Source organism: Oncorhynchus tshawytscha, linkage group LG05, assembly GCF_018296145.1.
Source record: "Oncorhynchus tshawytscha isolate Ot180627B linkage group LG05, Otsh_v2.0, whole genome shotgun sequence".
In the NCBI taxonomy this organism is placed as follows: domain Eukaryota; kingdom Metazoa; phylum Chordata; class Actinopteri; order Salmoniformes; family Salmonidae; genus Oncorhynchus; species Oncorhynchus tshawytscha.
The window spans coordinates 28,776,271-28,794,987 of record NC_056433.1 but is presented as its reverse complement, the minus strand read 5'-3'; the positions used below and the strand labels follow the sequence as shown (position 1 = coordinate 28,794,987).

Genomic DNA, 18,717 nt, shown 5'->3' with positions numbered 1-18,717 from the left:
ATAGCAATTAAACACTGGAATGGTAGAATGTGCAGAAGATGAATGTGCAAGTTGAGATACTGGGTTGCAAAGGAGCAAGATAAATAAATAAATACAGTATGGGGATGAGGTAGATTGGATTGGCTATATACAGAGGAGCTATGTACAGGTGCAGTGATCTGTGAGCTTCTCTGACATCTGGTGCTTAAAGCTAGTGAGGGAGATAAGAGTCTCCAGCTTTAGTGATTTTTGCAGTGCCCAGAGGTACCCAGAGTAAACTGTCTGCTACTCAGTCCCAGTTGTTAATATATGCATATTATTTGTATATTTGGATAGAAAACACTCTGAAACTGTTTGAATGATGTCTGTGAGTATAACAGAACTCATATGGCAGGCAAAAACATGAGAAGAAATCCAACCAGGAAGTGGGAAATCTGAGGTTGGTCGTTTTTCAACTCATTCCCTATTGAAGATAGTGGGATATTGGTCATGTTGCACTTCCAAAGGCTTCCACTAGATGTCAACAGTCTTTAGAACCTAGTTTGATGCTTCTACTGTGAAGTGGGGGCGAATGAGAGGGGAATGAGTCAGAGGTCTGGCAGAATGCTTTGAGCTCGTGATGCTCGTTCACGTGAGAGCGATCTCTGTTCCATTGCTTTTCTACAGACAAAGGAGTTCTCCGGTTGGAATATTATTGAAGATTTATGTTAAAAACATCCTAAAGATTGATTCTATACATCGTTTGACATGTTTCTACGGACTGTAACTGAACCTTTTGACATTTCGTCTGCTCCTTCGTGACTTTGGATTTGTTTACAAAACGCGCTAACAAAAGTAGCTATTTGGACATAAATTATGGACATTATCGAACAGATTCCTCGGAGTGCATTCTGATGAAGATCATCAAAGTGAATATTTATAAAGCTATTTTTGACTAATGTTGACTGCACAATATGGTGGGTATCTGTACGGTTTTTGTGTCTGAGCACTGTACTCAGATTATAGCATGGTTTGCTTTTTCCGTAAAGCTTTTTTGAAATCTGACACAGCGGTTGCATTAAGGAGAAGTGTATCTAAAGTTCCATGCATAACACTTGTATTTTCATCAACATTTATAATGAGTATTTCTGTAAATTGATGTGGCTCTCTGCAAAATCACCGGATGTTTTTGGAACTACTGAACATAATGCACCAATGTATATTGAGATTTTTTTAAACAAAACATATATGTATTGTGTAGCATGAAGTCCTATGAGTGTCATCTGATGAAGATCATCAAAGGTTAGTGATTAATTTTATCTCTATTTCTGAATTTTGTGACTCCTCTCTTTGGCTGGAAAAATGGCTGTGCTTTTCTGTGACTTGGCTCTGACCTAACATAATTGTCTGTGGTGCTTTCGCTGTAAAGCCTATTTGAAATCGGACACTGTGGTGGGATTAACAAGAAGCGTATCTTTAAAATGGTGTGAAATACTTCTATGTTTGAGGAATTTTAATTATGGGATTTCTGTTGTTTTGAATTTGGCACCCTGCACTTTCACTGGCTGTTGTCATATCAATCCCGTTAGCGGGATCTCAGCCCTAAGAAGTTTTAAGAGCAGTTGGAGGCCACGGAAGGAGAGTTGTATGGCATTGAAGCTCATCTGGAGGTTAGTTAACACAGTGAAAGAAGGGCCAGAGGTATACAGAATGGTGTAGTCTGCGTAGAGGTGGATCAAAGTATCACCAGCAGCAAGAGCGACATCATTGATGTATACAGAGAAGAGAGTCGGCCCAAGAATTGAACCTTGTGGCACCCCCATAGAGACTGCCAGAGGTCCGGACAACAGGCCCTCCGATTTGACATACTGAACTCTACCAGAGGAGTAGTTGGTGAACCAGGCGAGGCAATCATTTGAGAAACCAAGGCTGTTGAGTCTGCCAATAAGAATGTTGTGATTGACAGAGTCGAAAGCCTTAGCCAGGTCGATGAAGACGGCTGCACAGTAATGTCTCTAAGTTGGCAGGCTAGCTAGCTGCTGTAGCTGAAGTAATAGTAAGCTAATAGCTATAAGTAATTGTAAACAATTTGAACCTATCTAGCTAGCTAGATTGCTATCTTCATTGTATCCATCTGCAGTCAAAATAATATTCTCCCCACTTGTGTCGTAAGCATAAATGCTTTGAATCTTGTGGAGGGTGCATGCACATTTCACTTTTGACTTGCGACAGATTGGCCAATGCTTGTCTTCTCTTCCATGAATGTGGATATACTCTTCAGAGTCAATTGATTTCAAATGAACCAACAAGGGAGTTAAAGGACACAGGTGCAAGACATAGAACAACTGTATGCATCAGATGTAGTCACAGGAGCAGTACTGTTCACATGTTGACATCTGATTATTTTTGTCACCTGTGTCATAGGAAACCCTTACGGAAGGAGGAGAATGGAACAAGCCGAGGGGAGTACGCCATGAGCTCGCGCAGCAAGAAGACGGTGGACACCAACAACACAGGGGTGTAGGAAGTGCCCAGATAGAAGGATCACGGCAACCACAACCCCAAACCACTAGAAATGACAAGAAGCCCTCCTTGACTTTGAGAAGGCAGGGGGGCTGGTAGGAGGGAGAGTATGAACTTGCAACCCAACAGCAAATCATGCTTCAGACCATTGTGGGACCATATGAAAGAGAGCTTGGCCGTAGGTCTGTGAAAGAGAATAGCATTGATAAATATATTAATCCGGGTTTGGAACTCAGTAGCTGACTCCTTCACACGCAGGGCTTGAGGGCTTAGCACTGGAAGCCTTAACGGGATGGCTCGTCTAGTGTGGACTCGATGTCTAGCGGGCACTCGATAACAGCTGCCAGCACATTGGCCAAATCTGGAAGTCCATACATCACCTTGGAGACCCCTAAGTGGACAGAAGCGACACGAAATACAGAGGATAAAAAATCGCATGCACTTTCTGTTGAATGCAATGATTTCTGTCTTTCTCTTTCTGCACTTCCCGCAACCCTCCACGTTTCATTGTCTTGTCCCCCCCTTCCCCTTCCTCTCCTGCCTCTGAAGGTTCCTTGATGACGCCTTTTGTTAATTGACATTCTACTTGAAACACAAAATCATGTTGATGGACAAGGATTGCAGTGGTCTGTACACCAAAATATGACAAAAGAAGGACTGTCATCGTAAAGAGTTCAATGTATTGCTTTTGGTCTCTGACTATGCAATTTGAAAGGATATGAGATATGTTCCCAAGGGTTGTTTCCTTATTATGAAAATAGGACATGAGAGTATCCAATGCCGACCAGTTATGGATCCTGTTTAGTGCTTTCCGACGCAGATCTGTATGTCTAGACTATATTAATCAATGGGAGAACTCAGCCCATAGAATTACACATATGTGACTCAAAGAGTTTTTACAGGGGCTATATTCAATGTGGATTTAGCAATATGACATCATGATGCACAGTGGAGCGACTTCCTGCTTACAGAAATGTGGGCATGCCTCAAGAGGGGGCTCAAATTGGGAAGAGCCAATAGCGGCAGTCTTTCAAGTTTGTTCATTTGTTATTGCCCCGCTGTGTATGATGATGCAATATTGCTGAGTCTACCTTTAAGAAAGGTAGAATTAACCTTTTTATTTTTATTTGTAAGTATATGTTTCCCCAAAAAATGCATTCCAAAATTGCATTCTGTACTCTTTTGTCAAAGTCTCTATTATAAAGTTTGGCTCCAGGATTCAGTCTTCTGGATTTGGGTTAATGACCTACACCTTAAATGCACTGAAAACTTTGGATGTTAGCTTTGCCTATGGGCTTTCCACCCTTAACAAAGCCAGGGTTCAGCATTTCATTAATGGCTAACCTGCAGTTTCTACCCTAATAGCCTACTGGATACATATCTAAAAGACAGTTGTAAAATGACTGCGCAGGAGGGGCGCTCCAAAATAAGGGAGGGGTGTGTAACTTTTGTTTTTGCTTTGGGGAGGATTGTGTAGATTTTTATTGTGCACAGGAGAGGGTATTGCATTTTTCCCCTGGTTTATATTTGCTGTTTTGCAGGTTTTCCTATATAATTTATTCCATCCTAACCAACTTTACCCATCTGCTTGCATGGGCCTACCTTATACACTAGCCTATGCCACAGTACCCACATTGGCTGCCGCCGTCGGCTCTGGGCTCATATTTGTCACACTCGTATCTTTGATATTTGCCACTCCAAAGGCCACAAAACAACATGTTTTTCAGAATCAGACAGATTTTGAGTGCTTCCATGAAAGCTTTGTGGTGCAGAAACGTGAAGTGAAAGCCACGGTGCAATCAATCAGGAGGTGGACAGCACATGAGGATGAAATTATGCTAATTGACTAACAACAACACATCTATGTGTTGAAGCCGATTTCTTCCTATTTAAGAAATAAAAGGTAGGCCTACCTGTTTTAACAGACAAAACTAAAGGCTATCCATAGATTTGTTGGCCAATTCCTCCAATAGTGTCACCACTCTTAAATACCTCAGTGTCCGTGAATGGCTTGGTCTGTTAAGTTAAAACCAGTGCTCGAATTGAAGGAGTAGGCCTATGTGAGGGTATGCCATAGCCTAGTTTCTTGTTAAAGAAACTTGCAAAATCATACCCCTTGCTTGTTAGGTTAAGATTTTGAAGAAATTAAAACGGATTCTGCATATATAAAGTGACTTTATAACAATGTTTTTCTCCCCGATGCTTTATGCTAGAAACAAGTTGCAAAATGCCCAAAGACGCAACTCCGATGCATATGGGGAATATCTTTGGTTTGTCTCTGTCATTCAGAGGTTAAGCTATGAAGTCTTATAGCCGAGAATATTTGAAAAAAACATTGCTTGGGAAGTAATCTAATAGGCCTACAATGTGTAACTCTGTCGCTACCAATTGAGCTATTCACTTGCTCTAAAAGGGAAGATTTTTAAACCCAGGCAGTTTTTAGGAATGCGCTTGTGACTGTCTCTTGTTGGGTTAAGCCATGGAAGAGCAGCCAGCAGTTAAAGCGTACATTTTTCTGCGTCGGGCTTCTGTCTGGGGTGGCAAGTAGGCTACAATGCTTAGAATCATATAACATCTTAGATTTAATTATTTGCAAACAGCGACAGTTTGGTTGCAAACAAGACACACTGGTTTAGCATCGGAGAAATGTGGTAAAATTAATACATATCTCTCTGTTCATTCTTCCCTGAAACTTCTATTTTCTAAATCGGCCTTTCTTTTGTGACATTTTGGGAGCGACAGTTTCTCTTGCAACCAAGCGGATTGTTTTGAGCTAATAAAAAGTAGGGTAGGCTGCCTGTTTTTCCCCAATCAACGCACAGATAAATAGACATAAGCTACAAAACGAATTCACCTAGAGACATTTTGGTCTCTATTCAATCTGTAACGCTGAAGTGTGACAGATCTTGCGATAGAAATGTAAAGGTATTTTCCGATTGAGCTGACGAATGCAGAGTTTTACCGTAAACATTGCCTTTACATTTCAATCACGATGTAAAGCTGAACTTCCACGATGTAGATTGAGTAGAGACGTTTATCTACACGAGTATGTTATTGTCATTGAATTAGTGATGTACTAAAAAGATGTGTTCAAAATGGTGTTCAAAATAGTGTAGGCCTATGAATCGGGCTGCTATTATATTATGTTCTGGCCCGACGACTATTAACTCAGAAAAAAATGATATAAAAACAAAATACATTTAGCTAATATCTTCAGTCATGTACATTGACTAGAATTGCATGATATGTGTTTTTAAAAGGTACTTTTTTTATCTGACCTGCAAATATGCACCCCTGATGGTATTAAGGAGGTAGGACTACTTTATCACTATTACTGTGGTTGTAATCATTATTTTGAGTTAATTTAATAAAGGGGGAGGGTATTTAATTATTTTCAATTACAAGGGGAGGGTCATGTGAAAATATGTTTTACATTGGGGAGGGGGGTGCATTTTAAACGTTTTTTTTAATGACGTCTCGAGTTGGAACCCCCCCCCCATGCAGTCATTTTCGAACAGTCCCTAATAGCTACCGCAGTAAATTACTCCACCTACAATATGTTTGGTACTGCATTGTTTTCAAGGTGTGTTTCCTAAAAGCATTGTAGCTAACATTGTTGATTCTTTCTCAAAGTCAATGTACCCGATATCATCATGAATTAAATGTCATGCTCAAATCCTCCCAAAGTCTCCAAAAGGGATTGTGTAGAAATGTGACTTGGTGAGAAGTCATTGACCTGGTTAGAAGCCATTGCTAATATTGCATTTGATTGGAAAATGCTGTAAGCCGATAGTGGTCAGTAGATGCATAAGCAAACTGACTACGGTTAGGAAGGTTAGGAAACAAACATGTCATTTTGTAATTTGGTTGTACTATCCCTTTAATCTACGTAAACATTGGGAACATTTTGACGTGTATCCTTTTTTTTTTGCCGAATGATCTGCCTGTGGTTAGATCAAAAAGTTATATTTCTTCTGAAGAGTGATTCTTCCAATCCCCCTCTCCCTAAGGATACACAGCTTTAGTGGGCTGTAGGGAAGTGGGTCATAATGGGTTAACATGCTGAAATTCAACATACATTAAAATCAAACATTTATTCACATCAGAAGAAGAGTAAAATACAATGATAACAGAGCTCATAGATCATCATCTTGCACACAAAGGTAACTGTCTGTATGCCCAAGCTGTCCGTCCTTCTTCATTTCATGCTACAAAAGAAATCATACTGGACACACTCTTTGCATAGTCTATACCTACAGCCCATACAGTCTATACCTACAGTTAACTCCACTACATGAACATAGTGGTGTATTATAATGTACAAAATAAGTATAACAAAAATAGCATGAATGTAAATATCAGTATTTAAGACTTGTCTTCTTGACTGTTTCTCGTGTGTACAGAGTAAATAAAATACTGTACGTTTATAGGATTAAATATTAAGAAACAAGATGTTGAAATGCTACCAGTCTGAGTTGAGTAAATGTTGTTGTGTGTCTGGAACAAGCCATTCATGTATATTTGAGTAATTAAAGGTTGTTGCACAATGTATGCATCACATACCAAAACAATAAATATATACATATATATATTGTGCATTGAACTAATTTAAATTGCAACCTGCTGACTTTTTTTTAGTTTTCAATAAAATTGTACTATTGAATATGATCTATTGTCAGTTTGTTCCATATTGCTTCCTCAATGATTCCAAGACTGTGTGGATCGTTGTTGGAGGGATTGTACTGTTTCCAATCAATTAGGGATCAACCCTTTGAAAACGCATTGTGCACATTTCTCACTGATATCAATGCATGATTTAATAAACCCCCCAAAAATCTCAAATTGGGATTTGGCCCTGAAAAACTTGATGAACACAACATTGGAAGGGCACAGACAGTCAATTCAACATCTATTCCACGTTTGTTCAATGTAACTTCATTCAAATGACATGGAAACAACATTTATTCAGCCAGTGTGTGCCCAGTGGGTACTTACTTTTAGTCCTCAATGACCTCTATATACAGGGATTTATTGCAACAGGCTTTTATGTGTGCTTTATTCCTTTGCATAGTACAATATAGGCTTTGTATTGCTTTACGACTGATTGCATTAACGCACTTCAAAGAAACCTGTACAGGTCGCAGGAGTTAACCAGTTAAATGTAACTAAATGTAATCTAAAATGTAATGTACGTCATCCCCAAAAGTAATTATTTATTATGAGAGGCAGTAAACAATAACTAGTAATGCTGCATACTCTAAGACAGGTTTAAACCTTTCTGGACATTTTTTAAAATATAAATTGCTGAGGTGTCGTCACTTTAGAGGACACAAGTTCAAGTACACAGTTGTATATGGGGAAAGTTGTATATGATGAAAATATTACATATTTCATTTGATGTATTTCCTATTCAACAAAACTGTATGAATAAGGCTTGGAATGACTTATATGCTTTCTAAATATAGTATAATCTGGGCTGGCTCCAGGCATAAGCAACATAAGCGGGCGATTAGAGCCCCCGGCTGTTCTGAGGGCAAAGAAGGTGTAACTCAATATTAGGAAGGTGTATTTTATGTGGTTGAAAATGAAATACTGTCAGCTTTTATGTTGCTGAAAGAAATTGCATGTTTAGGCTACACAACAGGTCCCTAAACGCGCAATCACATTCTCTTAAGATTATGAAAGGAATAAATCATGATTCTCAGCTTCTGTTCACATAATGATGGTCGTGGTTTTGCAGACCAGCAAAATTCTGACTATTTGGGAGCCAACCTCACAACCTCTGTTGCCAGTAAACTGAATTTCCTGATACACCGCTGGAGAGGATAATAAAGATTATTAAAAGATTAGAACCTATAGATATTCCCTCATTTGTCCCTATTTGGGAACCCTTTTGGGTGTCACGTAGAACCCTTTGATTTTTTTAGAACCCTCTCCCAGGGAACCCTCGTGGGTTCTTCATTTTGTCCCTGTAGGGGAACCCTTTTGGGTTCTACATAGAACCCTGTCATGAAGAACTCTCTGGTTACAGAGTTATGTAATTTGTCCCGAATGGAGGAACTTTTTGGGGAGCCATATAGAATCCTTTGATTTGTCCATGTAGGGGAAGCCTTTTGAGTTCCAACCCTGTCACGAAGAACCCCTGGTTCCAGGTAGACCATTTACAGGTTCTACAGTTATACTTATAGTATATAGTATATGTGCGTATGGCAGACACTGTAAACAATTACCTGTAATTTGACAGTAAGTTACCAGCTACTGAGTTGCAGTAAAAATACTGTATTTTTACAGTTGAATTAAGGTTTTATTGTTGTAAAATAAATGATTGTTTACCTTACTTTCACTGCACTTTGAAATGTAGGTAGGAGCAATGTGCTGGTGGGGGCACATTAGCATATTTGGCGGCATGGTCTAAAACAATGTACCCTAACCATTCCCAAATTTTGAGTGTGTGGATATACAGTGCCTTTAGAAAGTATTCATACCCCTTGACTTATTCCACATTTGGTAGTGTTACAGCCTGAATTCAAAATGGATAACATATATTTTTTCTATCACCCATCTATACAAAATATCCGCTAATAACAAAGTGAAACAAATTATATATACTTTTTGCAAATGTATTGAAAATTATATACAGAAATATATCATTTACATAAGTTTTTCACACCCCTGAGTCAATATTTTGTAGAAGCTGTGAGTCTTTCTAGGTAAGTCATTGGAATGTGCAACATTTATTTTTTATTTATTTTTATTTCACCTTTATTAAATCAGGTAGGCTAGTTTTTTTTTTAAGTGTTTTTATTTATTTCACATTTATTTAACCAGGTAGGCAAGTTGAGAACAAGTTCTCATTTACAATTGCGACCTGGCCAAGATAAAGCAAAGCAGTTCGACACATAAAACAACAGAGTTACACATGGAGTAAAACAAACATACAGTCAATAATACAGTAGAAAAATAAGTCTATATACAATGTGAGCAAGTGAGGTGAGATAAGGGAGGTAAAGGCAAAAAAAGGCCATGGTGGCGAAGTAAATACAACATAGCAAGTAAAACACTGGAATGGTTGATTTGCAGTGGAAGAATGTGCAAAGTAGAGATAGAAATAATGGGGTGCAAAGGAGCAAAATAAATACTGTAGGGAAAGAGGTAGTTGTTTGGGCTAAATTATAGATGTACAGGTGCAGTAATCTGTGAGCTGCTCTGACAGCTGGTGCTTAAAGCTAGTGAGGGAGATAAGTGTTTCCAGTTTCAGACATTTTTGTAGTTTGTTCCAGTCATTGGCAGAAGAGAACTGGAAGGAGAGGCGGCCAAAGGAAGAATTGGTTTTGGGGGTGACCAGAGAGATATACCTGCTGGAGCGCGTGCTACAGGTGGGTGCTGCTGTGGTGACCAGCGAGCTGAGATAAGGGGGGACTTTACCTAGCAGGGTCTTGTAGATGACCTGGAGCCAGTGGGTTTGGCGATGAGTATGAAGCGAGGGCCAGCCAACGAGAGCATACAGGTCGCAGTGGTGGGTAGTATATGGGGCTTTGGTGACAAAACGGATGGCACTGTGATAGACTGCATCCAATTTGTTTGTAAATGACATCGCCGAAGTCGAGGATTGGTAGGATGGTCAGTTTTACAAGGGTATGTTTGGCAGCATGAGTGAAGGATGCTTTGTTTGTGAAATAGGAAGCCAATTCTAGATTTAACTTTGGATTGGAGATGTTTGATGTGAGTCTGGAAGGAGAGTTTACAGTCTAACCAGACACCTATGTATTTGCAGTTGTCCACATATTCTAAGTCAGAACCGTCCAGAGTAGTGATGCTAGGCGGGCTTGAGGGTGCGGGTAAAAATCAGAGCCATCCAAAGTTGAGAACAAGTTCTCATTTCAATCTGCGACCTGGCCAAGAGAAAGTAAAGCAGTGCAACACAAACAACAACAAAGAGTTACACATGGAATTAACAAACATACAGTCAATAATAAAATAGAAAAAGTCTATATACAAAAGTCTATAGAGTGTGTGCAAAAGAGGAAGGATAAGGGAGGTAAGGCAATATATAGGCCATAGTGGCGAAATAATTACAATATAGCTATTAAACACTGGAGTGATAAATGTGCAGAAGATGAGTGTGCAAGTAGAGATACTGGGGTGCAAAGGAGCAAAAAATAAATAAATAATAACAGTATGAGGATGAGGTAGTTGGATGGGCTATTTTACAGATGGGCTATTTACAGGTGCAGTGATCTGTGAGCTGCTCTGACAGCTGGTGCTTAAAGTTAGTGAGGGAGATATGAGTCTCCAGCTTCAGTGATTTTTACAGTTTGTTCCAGTTATTGGCAGCAGAGAACTGGAAGGAAAGGCGGCCAAACATTTGTCCATTAGACTTTTACAAATACTTTAAGCTCTGTCAAATTGGTAGTTCATCATTGCTAGATGACCATTTTCAGGTCTTGCCATAGATTTTCAAGTAGACTTTAGTCAAAACTGTAACTCAGCCATTTCTTGGTAAGCAATTCCAGTGTCGATTTGGCCTTGTATTTTAGGTTACTGTCCTGCTGAAAGGTGAATTAATCTCCAAGTGTCTGGTGGAAAGCTAGAATTGTGCATGTGCTTAGCTCCATTGAGTTTTTTTTTGTCCTGAAAAACTCCCCAGTCCTTAACGATTCCTTACAATTGGCTCATTCATCCCCCTCCTGTCCCCTGTAACTATTCCCCAGGTTGTTGCTGTAAATGAGAACGTGTTCTCAGTCAACTTACCTGGTAAAATAACGGTAAAATAAAAAGAAATAGTTGTGGCAACCGGACTAGTTGGTTCTACAAAGATGTTTCCATCATAACACTCAATAATACATTAATTATATTAGTTAATGAGATCTATTATCAGTTCTGAACATGTATTTTTCTCCTCTTTGCTCTCTGCAGCATTATCTATTTTGCGTGAGAGGATATATGACAGCCACGTATTGGTCAGAATACATCTCCGGTGTGGAGGATTGCGTATTAATCCTGCTGTAGAATTCATTGCAGCCAGCAGGTCAAAAGAATGACAAAAATGTGTCACTCAGAAAAAACGAATCATGACTCTCGAGTCAGTAAAAAGAGTAGTTCAAAAAGAACAAATCGGTCATAAGCTGCACGTCACTAACCCACTCAGGCTGAATTCCAATAGGAATTAGACATCACTTTGTAAGCCAGCTTGATGCTGGTTTTGCAGGGGTGACCAGTATATGCTGGTACGCTGGTGACCAGCTTATACTGGTCCCTAGTGTCCAGAACACAATGAAGGCTGGTCTCCAGCGATAACAAAGCAAAGGCTGGTCACCAGCAAAACCACAGCAAAGGCTTGTCACTAGCGAAAACACAACTAAGGCTGGTTACCAGCGAAAATACAACGAAGGCTGGTTACTAGCAAAACCACAACGAAGGCTGGTTACCAGCTAAAACACAATGAAGGCTGGTCACCAGTGAAAACACAATGAAGGCTGGTCACCAGTAAAAACACAATGAAGGCTGGTCACCAGCCTATACTGGTCTATGCTGTATGTTTCAGCAGGGTAAACAGGGGACTTGAATGTATACTTTTAGATTTGAAAGAATAGTTTCATGCTGTGGGAAATGGCACATTCCATGTTCTCACTTCCAATGGTCTTAACCAAAACATACTCCTTCCTCCTTCAGGACTCCCTAGAGGTAAAGGATTTTTATTTATTTAGCTGTGTCAAAGCAATAGAGACAGCAACGCAGTTTTGAATTACACCAAGCCAGTGTTTCTGCTTTGCACCTCGCACAACAAATCAAGCATCCTATCAGCAAAGTGTCAACAACGTGAACCGACCCCAGACTTAATATTCACGTCCTCATTAGTCTTTGTGGCTTTCCCCCAAAAGTCGTGGAGTGCTGATGGATTGCTCGGTCATACCCGCAGCTCCTTCCTCAGTGGAAGGATAGCTTCGCTGTCAATCATGTGGCTGCCTTCGGCAAGAAGATGGTTTGTTGTTACGGGCCGCCGCAGGTCAATTAAACTGACAGCTGCGAGTCTACATGCCAATCAAAAGTGTGTGTGTGTGTACCAGGATCCCTCTAAAATGAAAGCTAACTTTTAGCCTAGGACTGATTTTGAATAGGATTTCAAATGTATGTCCCACCCATGTATTGTATGGACTTATACTAAGTCAGCCAATACCAGAGAAGGAAATAGGAACAAATGTATCATACCCAGGAAGTAATTTTATTTACTGACATTTATCATACATTTCAGAAATGTATGATCCACACATATCTGATATCAGGTGAAGCAGACCAAGCACACGTGATGTACTGCATAAGTTATCACCACACAAGTGACACAGTCAGTGTACAAAATATGTGCAAGTGGTGATAGAGTCAGGAAGGGAGGGAGAGAGGGATGAAGGGATGGGGGGGTTACAGTAGAGAACAAGAGCGACCAAAGGAATGCAAATGAGCAATGCTCTGAACCATGCTCCAACCTCTTCGACTCAGATGTGCAATTTGAAGATAATGCGATTAGACGGTCTGGGCCATTTTGAACACTCATGCATCGGTCGCACTGCCAGGGAGGCTGGATGGGCGCGGGAACCAAAGGGGAAGTGACAGCCTTTAAATCGGCCGAGGGAAGCAGGGAGAGGGAGACCCTTGTCTAGTCGTCTGGATGACCCAACTGAAATAGCTCCAGCCTAAGATGGGAGGTATCTAAAGAAGCTCCAAAAAGGAGGGGAACGATGTCCTGATGCAGGCAAATACAACTGTGTGTGTGTGTGTGTGTACATGCATGATGGTCTGTGAGTGTAAAGCATAATGTACGCACTTCAGTGGGGGCTAAGGAGAACCACCCTCGATTTCCTACCTGGAGGAACCTCCACTTACAAATTATGATGTTATAGACATTTTTCCCCCTTTGAAGCATGGTCATCAGGTAATTCCTTTTCAAAATAATCGGCAGGATATCTGTGTGATCTCAGTCCCCTAGTTCCCGACCAAAAGAAATGCACTAATGTTTGTTGTGGTCAACTTATTGGTCAGGGTGAGTCATCAACAACACTAACTTTAACAACAACTTCAGCAAATAGCACTTTAAGCCATCCCCAGACTGTTCCACATGAAACAATACTACAGTTTACTATCGAATACTATAGTACTTGCTATAGAATTTGGTAGTTAACTTTAGTATACTGTAGAACACTATACTACACACTGTGGTATCCTTCGATCTTGTGTAGTAATTACCATTGAATTTTGTAGAATACTGTAGAATACTATAGTAAATACTAGAGTATTATCCGGAAAGAAATACTGTTGTAAATACTAAACTAAAGTCCGAAAATACACCACAGTGTCCCGCAAAAATTGTTTTTTAAAACTATACTAACAGTACAGTATTACATTTTGCATTACCCCACCCATCCCCATAATCCCAATTTGTCCCACCCATTAGTGAGAAACCTACATCCCAAATATAGACCATATAGTGTGTTCCCTACAGGTTAAAGAAAAAAGCAGAACTACTGAACTCTCTGTTCAGATGCCAGACTTACCTGCAGGTTATGGGAAATGTGTTCTTTGAGTATTTGTTAGTGATAGGATTACCAAGGCGTTGGGGCTAATTTGAGCTTAATTAGTGACATCTGCTTGTCAGCAATAAATAGCGGTGTGTGATTTTCAGATACACTGTTTTCAGAAAAACTATGTAGTGCAGCAGTAAGTCGTTGGCTTTAGTAGCCTATATTCAGTTGGAAGGCTAGAGTAGGTTCGCATCTTACATCATGCTTCCATTTTTTGCCTTCAGGTTAATATTTTTCAAAAACAGAATCTATGGCATTATTTAGGATGCTTAAGACAGAATTTGTACATTTTTAATTGTACCCTCATTTTACCAGGTAAGTTGACTGAGAACACGTTCTCATTTACAGCAATGACCTGGGGAATAGTTACAGGGGAGAGGAGGGGGTATGAAAGCTTATACTATACTAAATAAAGCAAATAATTTGAACAACAGTGCAGAAAGTGTGGTTTCACATAAATCTTTTCCAAAACTTCGGGTCTTCAACGGGATTCTACCTCATACCCTCACATCCATGAATGTTCCGTAGTTCCCTACTGTACTTACTAAGCTACCAGGAGAAGCTTTTAATATAAAATCCTAATTATACCTACGGTGAAAGCACCAGGACCACAGAAAAATCAGTGGGATTTTGCAACACACGGTTTGAAAAAGCATGTAATCAAACAAAGCTTTGATGACGTACACTACTGTTCAAAAGTTTGGGGTCACTTAAAAATGTCCTTGTATTAGAGAGAAAAGCACCTTTTTTGTCCTTTAAAATAACATGAAATTGATAAGAAATACAGTGTAGACAGTGTTAGTGTTGTAAATGACTATTGTAGCTGGAAATGGCATTTTTTTTAATGGAATATCTACATAGGTGTATTATCAACAACCAAAACTCCTGTGTTCCAATGGCACGTTGTGTTAGCTAATCCAAGTTTATCGTTTTAAAAGGCTAAGTGATCATTAGAAAACCCTTGTGCAATTATGTTAGCACAGCTGAAAACTGTAGTGCTGATTAAAGAAGCAATAAAACTGGCCTTCTTTAGACTAGTTGGAGCATCAGCATTTGTGGGTTCGATTACAGGCTCAAAATGTCCAGAAACAAATCACTTTCTTCTGGAACTCGTCAGTCTATTCTTGTTCTGAGAAAGGAAGGCTATTCCATGCGAGAAATTTCCTAGAAACTGAAGATCTCGTACAACGCTGTGTATTGCTCCCTTCACAGAACAGAACTTCCATTAAAGTGATACACGCACCGGCACACTACTTCGAAGTTAGCTGCTTCGGTATCAAACGTGTTTGTCCAGTAGGTTTCCTCAAGGAGAAAGACCCCACTTCTATGTCAAATAAGATTTCTCAAAATCACTCAAGTCTGCAAAAACTACAGAAATACTACAGGATTTATACCGTAGTAAACTGCATATACTATAGAATACTACAGTAATGTCTGCAAAAACACTACAGTGAATACTATAGTATATAAATATACCATAGTATTTCTTTCATGTGGGGTGTTATGGCTGAAGAGTTTGTTTGTTATTTCACATCAATATGTGGAGTGTTTACATGTTTAGTCTTCCAGTCTTCAGTGCAGGATGAAATCACTTTTTCAATTTCATTTTTTCTGTTCCCAGCCGCAGTTGGTAAAAATGGCTGCAATGATGTCAAAGTTGTAACAGGACGTTTTGTAAACATATTTTTTGCAACAAGAAAATTACATACAGTGCATTCGGAAAGTATTCAGTCCCCTTCCCCTTTTCCGAAATTGAGCTCAGGTGCATCCTGTTTACATTGATCATCCTTGATAAATTTCTACAACTTGACTGGAGTCCACCTGTGGTAAATTCAAATGATTGGACATGATTAGACACCTGTCTATATAAGGTCCCACAGTTGAGAGGGCATGTCAGAGCAAAAACTAAGCCATGAGGTTGATAGAATTGTTTGTAGAGCTCTGAGACAGGATTGTGTCGAGGCACAGATCTGGGGAAGGGTAAAACATTTCTGCAGCATTGAAGGTCCCCAAAAACACAGTGGCCTCCATCATTCTTACATGGAAGAAGTTTGGAACCACCAAGACTCTCCTAGAACGGGTTGCCCAGCCAAACTGAGCAATCAGGGGGAGAAGGGCCTTGGTCAGGGAGGTGACCAATAAACCAATAGTCACACTGACAGTGCTCCAGAGTTCCTCTGTGGAGATGGGAGAACCTTCTAGAAGGACAACCATCTCTGCAGCACTCTACCAATCAGGCCTTTATGGTAGAATGGCCAGACGGAAGCCACTCCTCAGTAAAAGGCACATGACAGCCCGCTTGGAGTTTGCCAAAAGGCAAGATTCTATGGTCTGATGAAACCAAGATTGAACTCTTTGGCCTGAATGCCAAGTGTCACGTCTGGAGGAAACCTGGCACCATCCCTACGGTGAAGCATGGGGGTGGCAGCATCATGCTGTGGGGATGTTTTTCAGCGGCAGGAACTGGGAGACTAGTCAGGATCGAGGGAAAGATGACGGGAGCAAAGTACAGAGAGATCCTTGATGAAAACCTGCTCCAGAGCGCTCAGGACCTCAGACTGGGCAGAGGTTCGCCTTCCAACAGGACAACGACCCTAAGCACACAGCTAAAACAACGCAGGGGTGGCATCGGGACAAGTCTCTGAATGTTCTTGAGTGGCCCAGCCAGAGTCCAGACTTGAAACTGATCGAACGCTGCTGTGCATCGACGCTCCCCATCCAACCAGACTGAGCTTGAGAGGTTCTGCAGAGAAGAATGGGAAAATCTCCCCAAATACAGGTGTGCCAAGCTTGTAGCGTCATACTCAAGAAGACTCAATGCTGTAATCGCTTTCAATGTTGCTTCAACAAAGTTCTGAGTGAATGGTCTGAATACTTATGTGAATGTGATATTTCCTTTTTTTTTTTAAATATCCATTTGGAAACATTTCATGTTTTTGCTTTGTCGTTCTGGGGTATTGTGTGTAGATTGATTAGAATAAGGATGTAACGTAACAAAATGTGTCTGAATACTTTCTAAATGCACTGTATTTTCTTATATGGTTGTCTGACCAGATAACAACTAGAATGTTTTATTTAACTTTTACATTTTATCAGGTTTTATCTTCCTGGGGTCTGGCAAAATTAAGTCAGTTATACAATATTTTTAACATTACAATACATTCATAACAGATTTCAGGCTCCTACTCCACTACCACATAACTACAACACAACATCCATGTGTACGTGTGTGTATAGCGCATATGTTTTTATGTGTGTGTATGCATGTGTCTGTGCCTATGTTTGTGTTGCTTCATTACTCCATTGTAAACCAAATCTCCTGTCATTTTATGTTCTTTTGTAACTTGTTCCAAGTGGAAGGTGCAGAGAACTGGAACTTTAATTTCATCATGAAAATACATCTTTAGCTGTTTGCAAAAGAAACCCCCAAAATAGTTTACAACCAGGAAATGACATCATTTTGATGTCACGTGACACATTCCCACACAGGGTTTGTATTCAAATTTGAACTCTATAGTAATGAATTTCAATGTTCACATCAGCATGTATGCTGATACCTAATACATACAGTACGTGTTTGTGAGAGAGCATTGGTAGCTCAAAATACAGCCTTATTTCACCTTCCTGTGATTGACAGCATGGAAGCAGTGGGCCATGGGCCCGGGTCAGTGAATAAGTCAAATGGGTGTCGGGCCACTTTTCAAAGTCTGACAGTCCACACTACCTCACTCTACCACAGAGTAGTCACAACTGACAGGGGGTCCCTTTGCGGCCCCCAATACACCACACACCCCAACCAACAGAAGTCGGCATCCATATTCAAACAAAAGACAGCAAAAACAACCAAAAACACATGCAGAAAGGAGGGGTTTTCCTGATTATAAGAAGAGAAAGCCCGCATTTTGTCAATTCACATGTCATCCGTCGGTCTTTTAAAAGGACGGGTGTGAGAAAGTGAGAAAGATACAGAGGTGGAGAATATTCCCAAGCGAGGGTGTTTTGTCCGTCATGTGTGGCTGACGGGTGAAAGAAAGGAGGGCTTTTCCTGAGTGTAAGAAGAGAAAGACCCCATGTTGTCAATTCACGTGTCATCTGTCGTTCTGTTACAAGGACGGGTGTGAAAAAGCAAGAAAGAGACAGGGTGCTGAATGTTCCCTAGCAAGGGTGTTTTTTCCGTCATGTGTGGCTGACGGGGGAATTGTGTGACAGAGGTGGCGAACAGTTGGGGCCGTGAGTTCAATGAGGCTCCCTACAGATAAGATCAAAGGCTCCTCTACCTACATTATACACAGATTACGCACGTTTTCTCCATCCCATGGCAAAATGAGTAGAATCACCCGAAATAATGTTCTCTCTGCCCCATGGAAAAATGTGTAGAATTGCAGACAATTTTCTTAAAAACTGCAACATTTTCTCTACGCCACATGGCAAAATGTGTAAAATTGCAGCACAATTTCTCTCCTCCACCAAGAATGGCCACTAAAATATTTTGTCCTCGAGGTGGGGACTGTGGACCCATGTCAAAAGTAGTGCACTATGAAGGGAAATGGATGCCATTTTGGGCGCATTCCATATAAATCCTTAAGTATGTATCATCTTTAATGCATTACAAAAAAAGTGGCTCATTGAAAGTGTAACCATTATTCCCTGGTCCTAGAGCTGA

At 40.3% G+C, this 18,717-nt stretch overlaps 1 protein-coding gene across 1 annotated transcript in view; it reads left to right on the top strand.

Annotated features, from left to right (window-relative positions):
* Positions 1-7,149, top strand: part of prima1 (proline rich membrane anchor 1) — a 61,921-nt gene extending 54,772 nt beyond the window's left edge. The window contains 1 exon segment of the mRNA XM_042322698.1: positions 2,383-7,149. Within this exon segment, the coding sequence (XP_042178632.1) occupies positions 2,383-2,482 (100 nt within the window). The 3' untranslated portion in view covers positions 2,483-7,149.
* Positions 7,150-18,717: the final 11,568 nt, after the last annotated feature.